An 18252-nucleotide genomic window follows, 5' to 3' on the forward strand; every position below is an offset into this window, starting at 1 on the left:
CCAAAATTCCTTATCTCCCCCTAGTGAAAGGGAGACAGCCAACATCTGTGAGATGCCAAGTGTGGCTTGGAGAGAGCTGTTCTCTATATCTTGTCCCAAGAGGGACAATGAAGTAATGAATCACAGTAGAGGAAATAATGTCTTCACACAGTGCCTGGATTGTGGGATCCATTTCCATGTAAAGTAGCTGAAACCAAGAATTGGCAGGCAAAGTTCTTCCTAATACGGGGAGCAGGTAGAGCTGGGAGTTAATGCTAATGAACACTGATTCAAGAGAGTTGATGGGGAAAGGCACTGGGGATTGCAGGGAATGTTGATTGGGGTGCAGCTTCCATTTCTCTTCATGGGAGGGGTTTCTGGACCTTTCTGCACTATGTCTGGTGGCCTTGGAGACAGGACTTTGCTGGTGGGGGTAGGTGTGAGACCACGGGCTGCTCTCTAGATTTGACTCTCCTCTTAGTGTTGGAGGGCCCTGGCCAGAGGGCTTCCCTGCTTCTCAGGGCTGTGCAGCTCAGGAACTGTAGTGGGGCAGCTCTGCCTTTTGCCCTTCCATGTGCTGACTGCTATTTCTCCTGTCTCCTCTAGGGTCCGGGTCCGTTACCAAAAGAGGCAGAAGTTGCAGTTTGAAACAAAGCTGGGAATGAATTCTCCATTTTAAACGCTTTCAACTTGAATTCCCTGGGGGCAGGGTCACACAGCAACATCCTGCAAGGGGAGAGCAGCTGCTCACAGGCTCAGGAAGTTTCCTTTCACACATACAAACCAGACGGCCTCTGCAAAAATGCATCAGCACCTTCAGGGGAGGCTCAGGCAGGACTCTTCTAGTAGGATCCCCCAGTAGGTATGCAGTCCTTTTCTGGCCTGCCACATTTCTCTCAAGGGAGCCTGCAAGCTCTGATGGCTGTTCAGGCTGCTTTTCCTTTATTTATTTATTAGTAGAGGTTTTTGTTAGCATAATTGTGATGCTGAAATCAACTGACTCCTTCCTGCTGGGTTCCTTCTGGGTGAGCAAATGTTTGTTTTTTACCTGGTTGGATAATCTAGGGCCAGAAGGGGAGCTACAGGGCTGCTAAAGCAAAAGATTTCTATTGAAACCCATTTGTTTTTTTTCCCTCTGCCTGCTTTCCTGGATGATGCATGTGTGCATGCCTGCGCATGCCCTCAGCTGCCTTCCTCAGCTATCTCTCCTGCTGCTCTTGAGAGTATTGTGGGAATGTGACCTCCAGCCCTCAGCTGGCACAAAGGGATACTGGGAAGGAGCTCTGGTGCCATGTTAGGAAAGTCTGTCTGTCATGGCCAGGACTGCTCTTTAGTGTTGTAGCTGCGTGCCAACTGTTAGTGCTTCAGGAGATGAATGGAAAGGCCTTTAAGAGAAGCTGTCTGAGTTTAACCCTACTTCTGTGGAGCACAGGGAGTTAAGAGGACAGCTCTGCCTGCTTGCACAGCCCAGCTTCCTCCAGCCTATTTGAACCAGCTCTTGTCTGCTTTAATTGCCCTCAAACAGGTAGGTTTACAACTGTCCTCATTTTTGTGATTTTAATTGCTGTTCAGTGAAATGGCTGCTTGAGAGAGCAACAGCAATATTTGCATCTAGAGATAAAACCTGAGACCTCCCTACCCCTTGCATGGAGCAAGGGAGGTGTATTTCCATCTATATCTTGCAGTTGTGACTCCTTTCCCAGCCTGGAACTGTGCTGCACCTGTGGAATAGGGATTCCCTTCTCCCAGTCATGTCTTTCTGTGGTAGTGCTTGGAAGTCTCTCCCCCCGTGCTTCTCCCCACACAGCTATACCCATTTTTCTGGAGACATCTTTCTTTAGCTTGGGGAAACATTCCACTGCTGGCTACTGCAAACCATGATATGCCCCTAGTGCTGCACATACACTCCTGAGCTCTGAACAGACCCCAGCTGCAGGGGAATAGTGGTGCTGTTGTGGGCTTATAGTTGGGGGCTATGAAGGAGCACAGAGGCTTGCCAACCTATTTACAGCTCATGGAGACATTGACTGTCTTTCTAGTTCTAAAAACTGGTTAAACCTGACAAATCCTGGCAGTGTTTTTGCTTCCAATATTAACACTACAGTACACAGCTGCTGTTTCCCTTTGGTGTCCTATGCTAACACAAGGCTGCTGGTCTTCTCTGACAGGCAGGGCGCTAGCTGGGATACCCAGCCCTACCTGCTGCTCCACCTTGTCTTCCTTACATTTCAACAAAAACAGGGAGAATGCTTGTCATTAAGCAATACCCTTATTGCTGTGGGTCTAACAGGGGAGCTGGAGTACAGCCAGTCTTTGAGCTCTGAGGACAGAGTGAGGCTGCTGGAGGCACAGTACAGGTGTCAGGGGGTCTGGAGCCTGCTCTGCAGCTGCAGAGGGGCTGCTCAGGCTCTGTGCTGCTGGCAGAGTTGTATGGAATAGGGAGCCAGTAGCTCAGTGGGGAAAGCAACAACACATCATCAGTAGGGTAAAAATAACCTGTCTCACGACGGTCTAAACCCAGCTCACGTTCCCTATTAGTGGGACCTGCAGTGCAGCAATACTAGGTCAGCCTTTGCCAGGTGAGCTGACCTGAGCTGAGCTCTTCCTTCACTCCTTTTGAATCTGCAGGGCTGCCTGGCTCAGAGAGAATGAGCTGCTGCTTTCAGTCTCACTTAGCTTACTGAAAGTGAGCTCCAGATCACTGGCAACTGAGAAATCAGCTTCTCTTTCTGATGCTAGGGCTGGCTGACAAGTCGGGCACTATCTTCTCCATAGCCAAGTTGGGCTGCAGGTGGAGGCAGCACCGAGCTGCTCCCTGCTATGCCTGCAGAGCAGCCTGCCACCCAGACCTTAGCTCTTGCTCTGTGCTGCTGAACCTGTGGGCAACAAAAGGCAGCAGCTAGGACTTCCTGCTAGCTGCACCTGCTGCGAGAGGCGGTGCCTCCAAGGTTTCTTTCTGTGGGTGATCACAAAAGTTATTGTTCTGCATCCTCCTTCCTGTGTTAGAGTTGGGCAGAGCCACGGCCTATTAAATGGGCCTTTGGGATGCTCTGACATTGCCCCCCCCTCTGCCATTGAGGCACCTGAGGACCGGAGTGAATGGCTTCAGGAAGAAGTTTCCTACATCAAGATGTTTTTAAATGGTGTATATTTTATATTAAATTTTGGGGGGATGTATGTAAAAATATTTGATTTGTATTAAAACTTGTATTAAAAAAACAAACAAACCCTAACACACGTGCATCCAGTATATGAACAGTAATAAATTACTGTCTTAAAAAACATATCCAGTGAAAGCTGGAGGCAGTCTACACCTTGCAAAGCAAGGGGCTATGGATGTGTGCAGTTGGTCATGCCATGGGGTCACAGCTACTGTAACTCACCTCTGTTGTAGGAGCCTTCTTGGCCAACCTTTCCCTTACCAATTGATCTCCAGGCAGGCGCTTGCTGCATGGTCATTGCTGACTGCTGTGAATGCAGCAGGCGGGGCAGCTTGAAACTCAAGAAGAAAGGCTGGTGGTGAGAAGCAAGCACTGGGAGCTCTGGAGAACCACTGATGAGATGAGGCCTAGGCTGCTTGGCCTGAGCAAAGGATCCAAAGCTGGGCAGAGGGACTGGAAGGCAGCACTCGGACCCAGTGTGCTCATCACATGCTGCTGTCACAGTCATCATGCTCAGTCTGAACATTAACCTTGCTAGAGGTGACAGCACATCTTGTATCAGGGAAATTATCTGAAGGAACCCAGATGTTAAGCATGCAGGGGGCAGGGTAAAACTGCTCCTCAGCGGACTTCAAACAGACCAGGAGGCGAGATTGTGTGATTTGACATGAAGAAGACAACTATGCAGAACTATAAAAAGGGTAAAATAGGCCCCACTGTTTAATAGAATTCAGTCTTAATGGATGTTAGTGGAAAACAAAACATTATCAACACAAACAGCAGAAGGTTTAAAATCTTGTCAGTCTAATGATTACATGGGCAATTTGTTTTGCCTCTGTCTTGCTGCACGGAGCAGGTGCAGGCAGGGTCAGTCCCAGCCACAGTGTGCATAACTTACACACCGTACAGTAGCTTCAAAATAGAGATCTAGAGCTTAAAAAATAGGTATTCTTCTGAAAAAATCAAGTGTTTAATTCCCTTATTGACAGTGAGAGCGGCATGATGCTGCCCTCAGGTGGCTCAGACAGCGACAGCTCCACACCAGTGTCCTCTTACACCTGACCCGAGGGTACAAGACTTGCGGTTCTGGCTAGTAAATATATATAATAAATCACATTTAAAATATATACATTGGCCTTTTAAAAAAAAATTACAGTTTATCAATGTCAGGAAAAACAAACAAACAAAAAAAAAAAACCAAAAAAACTGGATTTGTCCCAGGTTGACTCATGAGAATAAAAACAGTTGTTAAAAGGTTTGTGCAAACCTTTTGATAAAGTGCCACAGGCTGGAGCTATTTTAAAATCATCATGTCCACGATGCAGCACTTGCCTGTCAGACGTGGTCATTTAAACACGCGCAATATGATGTATAGAACAGAGCAACCAACTAGCCAGGAGTAAGGTGCCTTAACCACCTCAAACTGACCTCAGGTCCCAGCCAATCCTTTCTTGGGGAATTTTCCATCTTTGCTTCCCAGCCCAGGAGCAAGGCTAGCACATCCTACCAGGCCGTGGTGCCATGGCCATGTGGGGAAAGGCCCACGTGAGCCAACTGGGCAGGCTCTGCTCTTCCATGCAAGGTAAAGGGCTGTGAACAAGCTCCTTCAGTCTCACATTCCCCAAAGGACTGGGAAAACCTTCTTGGCCACCTTCTCCCTTTCCAGTTTGGTTTTGTGTGGGACATTTTCTAACAGAGGTTGGAAATGGAATTTATTTTTCCCTTTGTTCAGAATTTTTCTAACAAATGGCACTTCAGAACAATCTTAGGTTCCCTTCTGGTGCTGCGGTGCTTTCATTTGCTTGGCATGCTGAGTGCAAGCCAAGTTCAGGGCTCTTGGTCATATTTAGACATGCACTACTAAACAGATCCTGGAAGAGAAATCTGTCTTCAAGCTATGCAGACGTTCCTATTGCTGGATGCAATGAGCTACCACTGCTGTTCCCCTGCTGCAGCCACCGGGCTGTAACTGCATCCAGTGTGTGTGCACAGCAGCTGTTACTGAGCTGAGTTCACCCCATGCATGTGAGATCACCCCTCTCACTGGGTTTTAGCACTGCATGGAAGCCTGGTCCCAAATGCTGCTGCTGTGTAACAGCATTCACAGCCTGTGCCAGCATCTCCTTGCAGGGAGAGTGCAAATGGGAAGAGGGAGTAGGAAGAGGGCCCACACCTAAAAAGAAATGAGGGTTAAAGAAAAAAAGAAAAAGCTACCACTAACCATGCTGCTACTTCATCCCTGGAAGCTCGAGGGCTGTATTTTGGGTAGGCACAGTGTAGCAAAGGCCAGCCTCCACAGAATACATTGCTCTAGACTGCCTTAAATGCGTCCACCATCCCCATGACTGTGGGCATACACAGTGCAAGCCCCATCCTGGGAGGTGTGGGTCCCACTGGGGCTTTCAATCCACTCGCATTACATGCTGCCTGACACTAATGCATTTGGAAAAGCAACAAATAAAGCAGGAAGGTTCCTTCTCACTGTACGAGCTGCCAAATGAGGACAAGCCCTGTCTTCTTTCAGCTGCTGTCAGGCAAGGCTCTGCATGGTAGCCAGCTCCATGGCAGTTGCCCAGGAAGGTCTTTCTTTTGACACACTGTTGGCAGGGGATAAATAATAAGAAGCAGGACTCAGTGCAGTGAGGAAAGAGAAAGGTCCCTTGTGGAGGTTCCTCAGCTCTGTGCAAGGGAGCGAGGACTCCTCCATGGCCTCCAGGAGCGCAGCCCTCCTGGGCTCTCCTCTTTCTGTCAGTCCAAAGGAAAATGCCCGACTCCCTCAGAAAGCAGCCCGCAGTTGTGCAGCAGTGGTGACATGAGGCCAGGCAGCTCTCAGTGACATGAGTGGTGAGGAGGGCAATCCACATCCCCAGCAGTGTTGCAAAGTGCAGGGAGGGGGCAGCTGGAGGGACCTAAAGGCACCGCTTGGCGCTGATCCGTTCTTCCCCCATCAGGCTGACAGAGCAGACAGAGGCGGGAAAGGGAAACAGGGAACAAGCCTCAGTCCAGCATTGCATCCAACTGGTCGGCCAGATCATCAAACATATTGCTGATGTCCTCCAGGATGTTCTTGGCTGAGTGCGTGGCCCTGAGGGGGCTGTGAAGGGAAGGGAGAGGTGGTGAGAACACAGCCTGAAGGCTCAAAGTGCAAATGGGGCAGAGGCAGCCAGGATGGACTGGATCCTCCCAGGCACAGCCAGACCTCAGCATGCTCGACTGAGTGTGTCACAGGCATGTGTTATCTGTGTGCTGCAGCCTGCACACAGTCCTGGGGCTGCCTGGGCACCAGCTGCTGCCTGTAGGGCTGGAGGCCCCCAGCCCTATGCCTGGCTCCCCAGTACCATTCCCAGGGGTCTCACCCCAGCATCTTCTCCCCCAAAGCCATCTCACCTCTGCACCTCCTCCACTGTGATCTTCTTCTCAGCTGCCTGCAATGTGGTGATGCTGGTGTGCTCCAGCCGCTGCTGGACCAGGGCAGCCCCTGGGGCAGAGGCCAAGGGCTTTACAAACACCTTGCTGCTTGCCTCCAGTGTCAGCGGGCTGGGGCCAGCCAGGGACCCGATCACATCTGGCACTGACTCAGTGGCTGCCCAGGGAGCGACAGTATGGCGGGAGGGCTGCAGGACCTGCTGGTAGATGGTCTTGGGCCCAGAGAACACCAGTTTTGTGGACGCCACTGAAGTGTGCTTGGCAGGGATGTCTGCAAGAGAAAAAGCCTCATGGCATGAGGTGACACAGGTCCCCCTCACTGGGCTGGTTGGGAATGCCACATCGAGCCAGCCATGGTAGAAGAGAGCCTCAGACCCTGCCACAACCCTAGAGGCCTCCCCACAGATCCCCATACCTGGAGCAGGCATCCTCACCACAGTAGTGCTGAGCAGTTCTGTGGGGCTGGGAGCTTTGATGGGGCTTGGTACCTTCTTAATCCCTTTCTCCAGTGACAAGATGCTCTTCTCTATCTCAGCAATCCTGAACTCCACACTGTCATCATCAAAAGCATCTCCAGCCAGTCCAGCCTGTGGTGCTGGCCCCTGTGTGGTGGGGCCCACGATGCTTACAGCCTGGGCCTGGGCATACTGGGGTGCAGAGCTGGCCCCCACCTCAGCCTGCCCTGCCATGCTGAATGCCTTCAGCACTGCCTGCAGCGGCTCCCGCTCCTTGAAGCGGGGTCGGCGCTTCACCGTGTCTGACTCAGTGAGGTTGAACTCCAGCATGGGCAGCTCCCTGGTGGCAGTGGACACAGCCGTCTCCTTCCCATCAGAGCACAGGGACTCCGCAGGCTGGGAATTGGGCTCTGTGCCTTGCACTGCAGTGTCAGTCTTAGGTTGCCCAGCAGGCTTTGGTCGCTGCTTGATAGTTAAGTTGCCTTCTTCTGCAAAGGGGATGCACTCACTGGAACTGTTCTGGGAGGATGAAGAGACCTCTGGCTTGGCCTCTTCTTCTGCATCTGAGCAGGCATCCTCCTGCCTACCCTGCACAGCCTCTGACATGGGAGTACTGGGCTCACTCAGTGTCCGTCTCCTCGGCTTGCTGCTATCAAATGAGTCCCAGCCAGAATCAGAGAGCACAGTGCCACTGGGATCACAACTGTTGTGGGACTTATCATACACAGCAGCCTTGGAGAGAGAGTCCTGAGTCACATGCAGTGGTTTCGGGGCTAGGAGAGGTTTGGGTGGATTCAGCCCTGGTGTTTCCTCCAGTGCGGCCACCAAGCTCCTCACTGTCCTGCTGCAGCCGCTGTCACTGGGGCTGGCACCTGTGTCAGCCACATCCCGGGGTACAGAAGGCTGTCGCTCAGGGTTAGGAGGCTGTTCATTGTCCACTTCGGTGGTGGGAGTGCTAGAGACAGAACTGAGACGCTTAGGAGGCGGCGGCGGGGGGCCCTTGCGCTTGGCCCGGATGGCAAAGGACTGGCTGCGGGTCACCTTGGCCTCTGTCTGCAGGCAGGCCCGTGGCATCTGGCTGCGGCCTGGCCGCCGCGTCAGGGTGGCATAGGAGCCCAGCGTGCTGGTGGGCATCCCCTCCTCCTCCTCAGGCTCTCCATCCGACAGTGCATAGCGGTTCAGGCTGTGTGAGCGCTTCTTGTTCTTGGAGCCTTCGCCCCCCTTGTGCTGCTCCCCTGTCTGCCAGGCATTTGGGGTTGTGGCAGCTTTGAGCAGCTCAGCAGGGCTACATTGACTGTGCAGGTACGAGAAAGCTTTTGGGGCTGATGTCTGCAGACTGCTTTTCTGCCCAGAGGAGGGGTAGGAGTGTGCAGAGGTCTTAGGCTGCTCTGCTCCCTGGCTGGAAGGGGTTCTTGGGGATTTCAAGGAGACATGTGGGTACATGAAGACATATGGAGCTGTTGCCTTGCTGGGAGTCTGGGGAGGAGTGCTGGGAGTGACCATCAGTGTCCCCACATGGCCAGCACCTTTCTGAGCTGTCAGCCGAGCATACTGATCTGTGCCTTCAGGCAGGTTCCTCTCCTTGAGAGGGCTGCCCCCACTGCAATTAGCGAAGCCATTCAGCCCCTCAGGGGAGGTGAGCTTTCCATAGGGCTCCGGGCTAGGCTGTCTCGGCAGGCTGGCCAGGTTTTCCTTGCTGTGAGGTGGCATGCAGGACTGCCCGCTGCTGCTGCTGCTGCTCTCCCCGCTGCCCAGGCTCTCCTGAGAGGGACTGGAGAGGTGCCGGCACGGTACGTTGTCCTGTGAGTGCCCCGAGCCCCGGGACCGCACCCCAATGCTCTCCTGGCTCCGTGACATTCCCTGGCTGTTTTTGATGCTGAGCGTCTCATGGCAGCTGTTGGACATGGCTGTCTGGAGCTCGTAGCTGAGCTCGCTGTCCTGGAACGTTGTCATTTTGGGTGTGTTTGGGGACTGGCACTCCCCATTCTCCAGTGACTCAATAGTGACAATGTCCAGGGCACCAGGGACTTTATGTCTTGTCAGTGTCGCTTCTGTTTGGCTGAGGCTTTTGCGGAGGTCTCTGAGCTTCTTTACAGCCAACATGATCTTCTTCTGGTGGCCTGGGAGAGAGTTTCAAGAGGAAAGGGATGTTAGGTTGGCTCCTTCCCTCGAAGGCCTTTGTTTTTTGGCTGAGAACAGCCAAGGTCATACCACCAACTGGGGCAAAGGCCTTCAGGTTATCCAGAGCCTGCTTATGAGAGGAGATAAACCAATGCCAACCTCCAACAAGCACAGCATGACTCCAGTCTGCCCAAGGTAGTCCTTGGGGATGACCAGGAACTCCCCTTTGCAGGTGTACAGGACATGCCTGCACTGCCCACCCCATGCGAGGTCAGGACATGAGGACCTGGCCAGGAGACTCAGCTGCCCCGGGCTACCCCTATGATGCAGCAAGGACTCACCCAGCTTGTTGATGCCAATCTCTTGCAAATCCTCCCATGTCAGGTCTGTGACAATGGTGATGGAGTCATAGCCATTGTTTACCAATTTTTTGTGGTATTGCGGCAAACCAATGGCACTGAGCCAATCCATCAGATCAGCCTGTGAAGAGCACAGAGATGCTGCCATGAGCACCAAGGGATGGGCAGTGCTTTCACCCACCTTCTCCCTGTTCCTGTCTGGGAGGCTGCTTTCTCGGGATCTCTCTCTGACTGAATTAATGCAGGCAGTTTCAGTGTTCATTTTCTTATAGCTCCCCCATCCTGTCCTGGGGAAAGGCAGCTCTGAGAAAAGAGGACCAAAGCCCTGACGCCAGGGACTCACCGGAATATAGTTGGGCAGCCACTCGGTGATACTGAGCTGCCCAATCTCACTGGAGATCTTCTTCCTGTGGCCTGGTTTGGTCACACCGATGGCCGTCAGGTCCTAACACAAGCAGAACGGGGCAACAGTTAGCAGCAGCATGGAAAGCATGGAGCAGCGAGCACCTACAGCCAGCAGGACAAGGGGTGCAAGCCTGCAGGGAAGGACTTGCCTTACCTCTGGTGTCATTCGACTGATGGTGGGGACATCGTAGCCAGCGTTGAGGAAGTTGACAGTGTATGACTCCAGCTGGAACTCACTCAGCCAGTTGTAAATGGCTTCTGCATCCTGGGGAGAGGACAAGGCAAAGAGAAGCCTGTGACGATAGCTGCATGGGTTGGTTGGAGCACAACAGGACCTCCTTGAGCAAGACCCACTCGTTCCCAGCATTCCCAAAACTCATCTCCATCTCCCCAGTGCAGCAAGAGCTGGGCAGAGAGCCCCAGACATGGTCCTCCCACCCTGCATACCAGATGCTGCCTGGCCTAATTACCTTCCCCTCAAGGAGCTGCTCAGGTCGCAGAAACTGGTGTGAAAAGACTTTGTCTCCAGGGGTGCAGCTGCTAGGGGTCTGGTGGCCTGGGGGCCCTGGCAGAGAGGACAGGGGAGAGGAGAGAGTCACACAGGACCTGGGCAGCACACAGCCCCAAGGACAGGGCACAGCTGTCCCTAAGGCCCCATGGTTTTGAGACATCCCTCACCGGTCATGGAAGTAATCTGTTCATTGCGTGGCTCTGATCCCAAAATCTGTTGCTGGAGGTCATCACCAGTGGAGGTCAGCGGCTGAGGGAGAGGAAGAACGAGTGGAGGAAAAACATCCCTCTAGAAGGGCCTTATTTCTGGGACCTCTAGTCCCACTGTTTTTTTCCCCACAGCAGCAAATACATTTTGATAAAGGATGCTCAGCTTTGTCAGTCCCTGCTTTGCCAAGAGGTGCAGGGGATTACAAGGGAAGCGCTGGACTACATCGTCATCCTGATTCAGCCCGGGTTAACTGTGGGGAACAGCATGGGGACAGCAGGGGCTGGTACCTACCCTGGTGTTCTCAATGACGATGTTGGTGTTTTGCCCGTTGGTACCCTCAGTGCTCTGTCCACTGCCTGCACTGCGGATGCTGCCAATGCTGCCCTCACTGCCCACGCTGTTCCTGTCTCCTGCTGCTCAAGGATAGGAGGGAAGGCTGTCAGCTGTGACAGCACAATGACAACAGCAAAATCCAGCCCCCCCCAAGGTCCCTCCAGCCACACATCATGCAACAGTCCCTCCTGGCACACACAGCACAGACAGGGTGACCTGGGCTGGCATGGGACACACAAAAGGGACATGAGAGCTCAGTCTGACTGAAGACACCGGAAGGCTGCTCTATGGACTCCCCTAAGCTCCCTTTCTCTACAGTTGCTCCCTCTTGTCTAGCTGCTTCCCTGTGAGGATGTGGAAGGAGAAAGTATCCCAAAGTCCCCCACACAGACAGGGCTGGGGGCAGAGAAAGGTCCGCAGTCATTCTCCCTCCGCAGCTGCATCCCTGACCTGAGCTGTCAGGGCCTGGGGCCGTCCAGGTTAGGGTGAGGTGGCCATAGGATGCTGGGGCTGCCTGCTGCGGACACTCACTGGGGAGATGCTGCAGCTGTGGAGGGCTGCAGTCAGGGAGTGCCGTGGGGGCCCCAGGAGTGCCCTGGTGCTGGTGTGTGGACGCCATGCGGGGGAGGATCATGCCTGCATTCAAAGACAAAACATGCATGGTCAGAGTTTGTGTAGGAGACAGCAAGGGGGCACATCTCAGTCTCAAACCCCAGATTTCTACCACACCAGTCACACAGCCTCCTGTGTCCACCAGAATCCTCTCTTTCCCTGCCACCTAGCTAGCCAGGGCTGCAGGGACTTGTCTATGGGAGGTGCTAGGAAGGGTGAGATGGTTTCACATGGGAGACAACAGACCCAGGGTGGTCACTGACCTGTTCGCTTGCTGATGACTTCAGCAATGGAGGGGGGGAAGTACCCAATGCGATCAGTGCCTTTCTGAATGTCATGGATGTGTCCCTTCCATCGCCCATCCGGATGCTGCTCCAGGACCTGATGTAGGGAGAGGAGGATGGGGCTGGTACTGTGGGTAGTGGTGGAGATGGGGGGGCAGGGAGTCGGGAGCAGTCTCACCGTAATGACGTCTCCTGCCCGGACATTGAGAGCAGTTGGGTCATGGAGGTTCCAAAAATCCTTCAAAGCTCGTACCTTCAGGATTCCTGATGCCTCTGAACAAGAGACAGAAAAACAAAGGAAGGCGTCAGCGCACAGCAGGGCAAGGGAGTGGATTAGGAAAGGCAGGAGGAGAAAAAAAGAGTGAAGAGAGAACATTAATACTGCAGGTGCGGCTTGCTTGATCACTGGGGATCACCCACAAGGAGAATGGGAGCACATGTGATGAGACTCAGCTACTGACACTTGGACACAGGCTGGTTTAAGACTACTGGGAGGGTAAGAGCAACAGGCAAGTTCCATTAGGAAGATGTTCCTCTCAGTGCCAGGCAGGCCCTGGCCACAGGCAAGTCCCATCTCACCTCTCAGCAGCTGCTTTATGTCTTTGCTGGCATGTGAAGTGGTAAACTGGTTGACAATGTCCAGTGCTGTCTGGTTGTAGGTGTTCCTGATGTTCACGTCAACACCGCCCTGCCCCAGGAGGGATACAATTAGTGCCAGAGTCTGCAGCAGCAGCCACCTGGCAGGGGATGGGGGGAGGAAGGGCATGAGAAGGAGAAGGTGATCAAGCCTCATGGGTTTGTCCACAAGTGCAGTCCTGTCCCCATTGTGCTCACCTCCAGCAGCAACCGCACCACCTCTGTTTTGCCATAGAGAGCGGCCTCATGCAAGGCTGTGCCTGTCTTTGTCTGCTTATTGATCTCAATTCCAGCCTTCAGCAGCTGCCTGGTAGCAAGGAGGAAAAGGCATGAACAGGAGGACACAGGAACAGGGGCCAGGGGATCAGCTCTTTGCAATGGGAAGGGGACAACCCTCTGCACTGCTGAGGCTTTGGGAATGAGGCACCAGTGCCTGTAACAGGGACATGAGTTTAGGAGGATGCTAGACCGAAGTCATGACGGTTTTTGGCACTGAGCAATGCCAGGGCTGTGTGGGGGTTACCTGATGATCTCCTTGTGCCCATTCTTGGCTGCCAGGTGCAGTGGGGTGGTGTAGTTGGGGTCGGTCGCGTCTTTTGACTGCCCCTCCAGGAGGGCAACGCACAGATGGCTGTTCAGTAGCAGTTGGGCCACCTGCATAGGCACAGGGTGAGCAGTGAGGTGCGGGTGACCCAGTCACAACAAGGCACTTGCACTTGCTTTCTTCAGGGCTGGCTCTGTGCTCCTTATCTCATCACTTCCATCCATCCCATAGCCTTAGGTCTTGGCTGTGCCTGGACAGAGCTTGGCTGCGACCACTGTATTGGGAGGGGCTGCAGAAAGTCACCACAGCCAGAAATAGTCTTCCCATAATCAGGCTTTTCAGATCAAGCCCGAAAAAACACATCTCCCCAAGCCTGGAGTGACTCTCAGCATCTCAAGGCAACCCAAAGGCACAGACGAGTTATTTTTACTGCCCTGTTTATAGCTGCAGATATTACAGATACTCCAAAAATGGAAATATCCCCATGTACCCCACCCCAATGGGGCATGGGACAGTCTGGCTGGCCACACACCAGCCCAACCCCACCACACTGGCTCAGCTGGGGTCTCCTGAGTCATAGGGAGGCTCTCTGTCCACACAAACTGAGCTGGGACTTTGAGCAGCTGAATGGAGCTGGGCCCTGCAGGCTGGTGGGGATCAGCAGGCTCAGCCTGTCCTTAAATGAGAGCAAAGCCACAATGGGTGGGGGGAAGGTGTGAGCTCTCAGAAACAAGGAGACCCAGGTTCTCTGTCAGTCTGCTGCTGCCTTGCTGTGAGGCTGGGAGCAAAGGCAGCAGCTCGAAGCTTCAGGACCTGGTGTTGCCTAGCCACAAGAAGAGGTGAGTGCTGCCCGCCAGGCTGTGGAGTTCATGGCAGAGTGCTCACCTTCAGTCGCCCAAACTCGCAGGCCAAGTCCAGGGGGGTTTTCTTCGCCTTGTTGATGAGACAGGGGTTGGACTGGTGCTGCAGAAGCATCTCCGACTACAGGGGAGCAATGTGGGGACTCAGCATCGCCCTGCTCCTGCATCACACCCACCCACAAGGACAGATCCAGCTGAGGTATGTGGCCGTCGCTGGCTCCAATTCCCACTTACCACCTCGTAGTGGCCATACTGTGCTGAAAGGTGCAGTGGAATCTGCCCATCCAGTGAGGCCATATTGACAGAGGCGGCAGCACGCAGCAGCACCCGCACTGGCTCCACGCGTCCCTGCCAGGCTGCGTAGTGCAGGGGGCGCATCCCTGGGGGAAATGGGGCTCAGCAAGGCAGAGGGCAGCTCAGCGTCTGATATGGCTCAGAGGGCTAGGCTGGCTGCCGTAGGGAGAGGGCACGAGGTCACCCCTTACCGTTGCTGTCCTTGATGTCCACAGTGGCCTGTGCCTCCAGCAGCAGTGAGATGAGGTCCAGGCTGCCACCCAAGGCTGCATGGTGCAGTGCTGAGAACCTATAGCACAAGGCAGGGCTCAGTTCCTCCCATGCTGTTCTGACAGCCCCACTTTGCACAGGGACACGGGCTGAGGGTTGGGCCGGTCACTAGGTGGTTCATGGCTATGTCCCTTTTGACTGCTCCAAACACAGCTCAGTGTCAGCCAGTGCCTCAGTTTCCCCATAGCAAAGTGGAGGTAAATACCCCTGTGCTGTTCCTGTTCTGTCTTGCACATGCCAGCAGTGATGCCAGGAGCCCATGGCACAGTAGGAAAGGCTGCCAGCAATTAATATGCTCTGTGTCTCAGGGCTGTGAAAGGAGTCTATTTGCCCAGCATGCTCCCCCTGTGCTATCACCTGCTGGGCTACTGCCAAAATACGAGGTCCTTACTCCATTGAGGGAACTTTAAATGAGGAGGGATGTGCTGACCACAGCAAAGGGCTGCTTCCTCCTCCAACATAGCCACACTGAAACCTCTACCCCAAAACAAGGGTATGGTTGGGAGGAAATCCCCTTGGCCATCCCTGCAGGGGCTTCTTATAAACCAAACACCACATGTGGTGCTTCAGCAGGGACCCTTTATGCACCAGCAGCCCTCCTGGATCTGCCTGAACATGAGCCCTATGCCTTATCAGAATTAGATCTACTTTTACTATTAGATTTTTTTTCCTGTTAAGCTCCATCTATATACTATTATTTTAAGACGGTCACGCTGCACATTTCCAACCCCCTGTAGGCCTACTAGCACTGACGCTTCCTCCTACAGAGTCCTCGAAAAGAAAACAGAAATTAGGTACAACAATACTTAAACCAATGCTAATAATTTATGGGTCAGAGTTAATTCAATAAGAATAATGTGCTTATTTATTTTATTGGCCTCTGTGGTTTCCTTAACTCTTAGAACCCATCTTATTAAGTGCTTGGATTTTGGAAGTGATGAGCTGCACAAATATGCTGCGGTCACTTAGCAACCACATCTCTTCTTTCTTTAACCCCCCTACATAAAGGGATTTTGCTCTTGGGATGTTAAACATGCACACAAGTATGTGCATGTTCTGTGGCTGGCTGGACAGTGCTCCTCAGTATGCTACCCAACACTCAGGACACCTTGAACTTGTTTCAGCCCCAGTCCTACAGGAGGGGATGCAGAAGAGCTCAGATCCACGTTTTGTCTGCCTCTGTAGGGCTTGCACTGGCTCCATAAAGTAGCACTGTCTTGAGATATTGTAGCATTTTCAAGGCTCAGCGGTTAACTTTGAAAACTTCACAATACCCACCCAGAAGCAAGAGGGCATTGAAGAGAGAGCTACCCCAAGCAAACCTTTCCCCTCCTCTCTGGAAGCGCCGAGGCAACCAGCAGCCTCATGGGGCAGGGAGTACTCACCCATCTGCATCCTGGTAGTTCACATTCAGGCGCTTGGCAGATCCCAGGAGCTCTACAGAGACAAATGATGACAGTCAAGGTGAGAAGCAGAGCCCCTGCAGCTGAACAGGACACCCACGAGGACCCACATCCCACAAGAAACTCACCTCCCAGCATGCAGACCACTGCCTGCCCCATCTCTGCAACGTCTCCCCTCTCTTGCTCCACATTCACCTCCACAATTCACCTTCATGAACCCTCCCTCCACCATTCCTGAGCCCACTCTAACTCAGATCCATTCCCCTCTGTCCTTCCTGCCCCCTGTCCTTCTCTGTGCACCCCCAGGACCCTGGATAGGTTGGACCCTGCAACTCCTACCACTCCGTGTGGGATAGTGCTTCCCTCCCCTTTATAAGCAGCAGTGCCCCAGAAGTGCTGAGCAGGGCCATTTCACCCCCAGTCGCTGTTGTTGCCTGCCAAGGCCAGGCCCAAAGCCCACACAAATGGCATTTTTATGGTGCAGTCAGAGGCTGAAGCATCTGGCCATGAATGCCAGGATTGTGCCACTGCAGCCATCCCACCACCTGCCCCTCCCTCCCCGCTTTTCAGGGCTACAGAGCAACAGAAGATGTTCACCCCACCCTGGTCCCAGCACGTGTTCCTGCTCCCCACTCCTTCCCTCAATTCGAATGAATTCCTTTCTCCCACACAGAGAGGACTGTATTCTCCACGAGGGGCTGGCAGAGGATTAACAGCTCTGGAATTCATGTGCTAAGTAAAACAGGAAAGAAAGGAAAAGGTATGCAGGGGACAAGAAATGAGGCCACTCATCTGCCTTTCCAGGCAGAGCTATCACTGATGAGCTGAGTTTAAATGCTTTGAAAGATTTCTGTGCTGTTCCCTATGAAAAATCGAAGTCCGACAACTGGGCTTCAGATCGGGCTGAACCAGCTCAAGCCACACTGAAATGAGATGGGGTTCTAGGGAAGGAGCCTCCTTCCTTGCAGCCGAGCAGACTGGGAGATGTGCAGCCCTTCTGCCAGAAACCAGGGCTGAAAACGGGAAGGCACCCATTCATCATCCAAATGTATGATTAAAAGGAAGCCAAGTAATGGTGCATGCATTCCTGCCACTTAGAATGTTCTGTAAACAGCCTAATTATTCACAGAATCACGGAGATTGGAAAAGACCTCCAGGACCATCATCCACCACTATTTCCCCACTAAATCATGGCCCTTAGAACCGCCCTTAAAAGGTTCTTGAACACGTCCAGCGATGTGAACCAACCCCATTCCTGGGCAGCCCATTCCAGAGCCTGACCACTCTTTCGGAGAAGAAAGTTTTATCCATGAAGATGTTAACTGGTTCTTATTCTGACCAAACGTGGCATTGTCTTTGGTTGTGCTATTTTTTTGGATTTATTTCTAAGTTTACTCTATGTAAACCTTTGCTCATTACACATATATGAACGCACTTTGAGTAGCTGCTGCTGAAGGACTCGTGACTACTTGCCACGACTAAGATTGGGATGGGATCTCCATCATCAGCCAAGCAGCAATTCGACAGACCTACAGAGCTCCTGCAAAGAGATCCTCACTGTGTGCATGGGCAGGAGCTCCAGAGCTTAGCTAGGTGGGCAGTGCTGAAAGAGTGCAATGGATGGAGATACCCACTGAGTACAAGCATGCCTGAAAAGGCAGAAACCCTGGGGGCTTTGCACAGGCAAAGAGAAGAGCAGAGTGATGGAGATCAGCCTGGCAGGGGAAAACGTATGTAGCACAACAAGGCAGCTTCTGCCAGCCCCACCCTGTCTACCCTGTCCAAAATTGCGTGTATGGCACATGGGAGCCAGTCAAAGCAATCCCAAAAAGACAATTTGCTCAATGTGAGGATGGGTTAAAACTGAGCAGGACCAATCCAACCACAACACTGCAATGTGGCAGCTGGATCCTTCCCAGATGCATCATCACCTTCTTTGGGACTACACCGGGGCTGGAGTACTCACAGGCCTGGCCAACATGCTGCTGGGCATATGCTCACCTCCACGAAGGATTAATCTGGACCAAGGCCACCAAAGCAGAGAACTGATATTGAAATGCAGAAAGCCCTGCTAGAGAGAATTTCAGGGAAAAAGTCTACTTTGCACTTCCCAAAGGTTAACCCTAGACACATCCTCCATACTCATCCCCGTGCTCCCCCTAGGGGTCCTGCTGACTCCATCCCATACCCTATGCACTCACCTGCTCCTTCCCAGGCAGGATGGGACTTGGCAGCACTGACCAGGGCTGAGCAAGTCCTTGAGGGAAGGAAGCAAACTTCTGTGCAGCATCTTGCTCCCAAGCAGCAGGCAGGAAACACCTCCAGAGAGCTCCAGCAAATTGCTTACACATACAGGGTCCACATGCTACTCAGGATGTGGTCATGGCAA

The 18252-nt window shown here is 53.0% G+C and overlaps 2 protein-coding genes across 13 annotated transcripts in view; one reads left to right on the forward strand and one right to left on the reverse strand.

The window, feature by feature from the left end:
* TMEM94 (transmembrane protein 94) overlaps nt 1-2437 on the forward strand; it is a 47555-nt gene extending 45118 nt beyond the window's left edge. For all 5 annotated transcript variants that reach the window (XM_048965105.1, XM_048965108.1, XM_048965104.1 and 2 more), the window contains one exon: nt 586-2437. In XM_048965105.1, coding sequence (XP_048821062.1) covers nt 586-658 — 73 coding nt within the window. In that variant the 3' untranslated portion in view covers nt 659-2437. The remainder of the gene's footprint in view (nt 1-585) is intronic.
* Nucleotides 2438-3831: 1394 nt separating this feature from the next.
* CASKIN2 (CASK interacting protein 2) overlaps nt 3832-18252 on the reverse strand; it is a 30939-nt gene continuing 16518 nt past the window's right edge. For 5 of the 8 annotated variants that reach the window (XM_048965030.1, XM_048965034.1, XM_048965031.1 and 2 more), the window contains 18 exons: nt 15846-15897; nt 14382-14479; nt 14131-14276; nt 13922-14017; nt 13016-13146; nt 12691-12799; nt 12436-12544; nt 12035-12129; nt 11836-11953; nt 11411-11596; nt 10919-11040; nt 10585-10666; nt 10377-10471; nt 10061-10171; nt 9845-9946; nt 9484-9622; nt 6528-9141; nt 3832-6234 (listed from right to left, as the gene is read on the reverse strand). In XM_048965030.1, coding sequence (XP_048820987.1) covers nt 6138-6234; nt 6528-9141; nt 9484-9622; nt 9845-9946; nt 10061-10171; nt 10377-10471; nt 10585-10666; nt 10919-11040; nt 11411-11596; nt 11836-11953; nt 12035-12129; nt 12436-12544; nt 12691-12799; nt 13016-13146; nt 13922-14017; nt 14131-14276; nt 14382-14479; nt 15846-15897 — 4502 coding nt within the window. In that variant the 3' untranslated portion in view covers nt 3832-6137. The remainder of the gene's footprint in view (nt 6235-6527; nt 9142-9483; nt 9623-9844; nt 9947-10060; nt 10172-10376; nt 10472-10584; nt 10667-10918; nt 11041-11410; nt 11597-11835; nt 11954-12034; nt 12130-12435; nt 12545-12690; nt 12800-13015; nt 13147-13921; nt 14018-14130; nt 14277-14381; nt 14480-15845; nt 15898-18252) is intronic. The other 3 variants (XM_048965036.1, XM_048965035.1, XM_048965037.1) reach the window with 3 other exon arrangements.

This window comes from Lagopus muta, chromosome 18, assembly GCF_023343835.1.
Source record: "Lagopus muta isolate bLagMut1 chromosome 18, bLagMut1 primary, whole genome shotgun sequence".
Lineage (NCBI taxonomy): Eukaryota > Metazoa > Chordata > Aves > Galliformes > Phasianidae > Lagopus > Lagopus muta.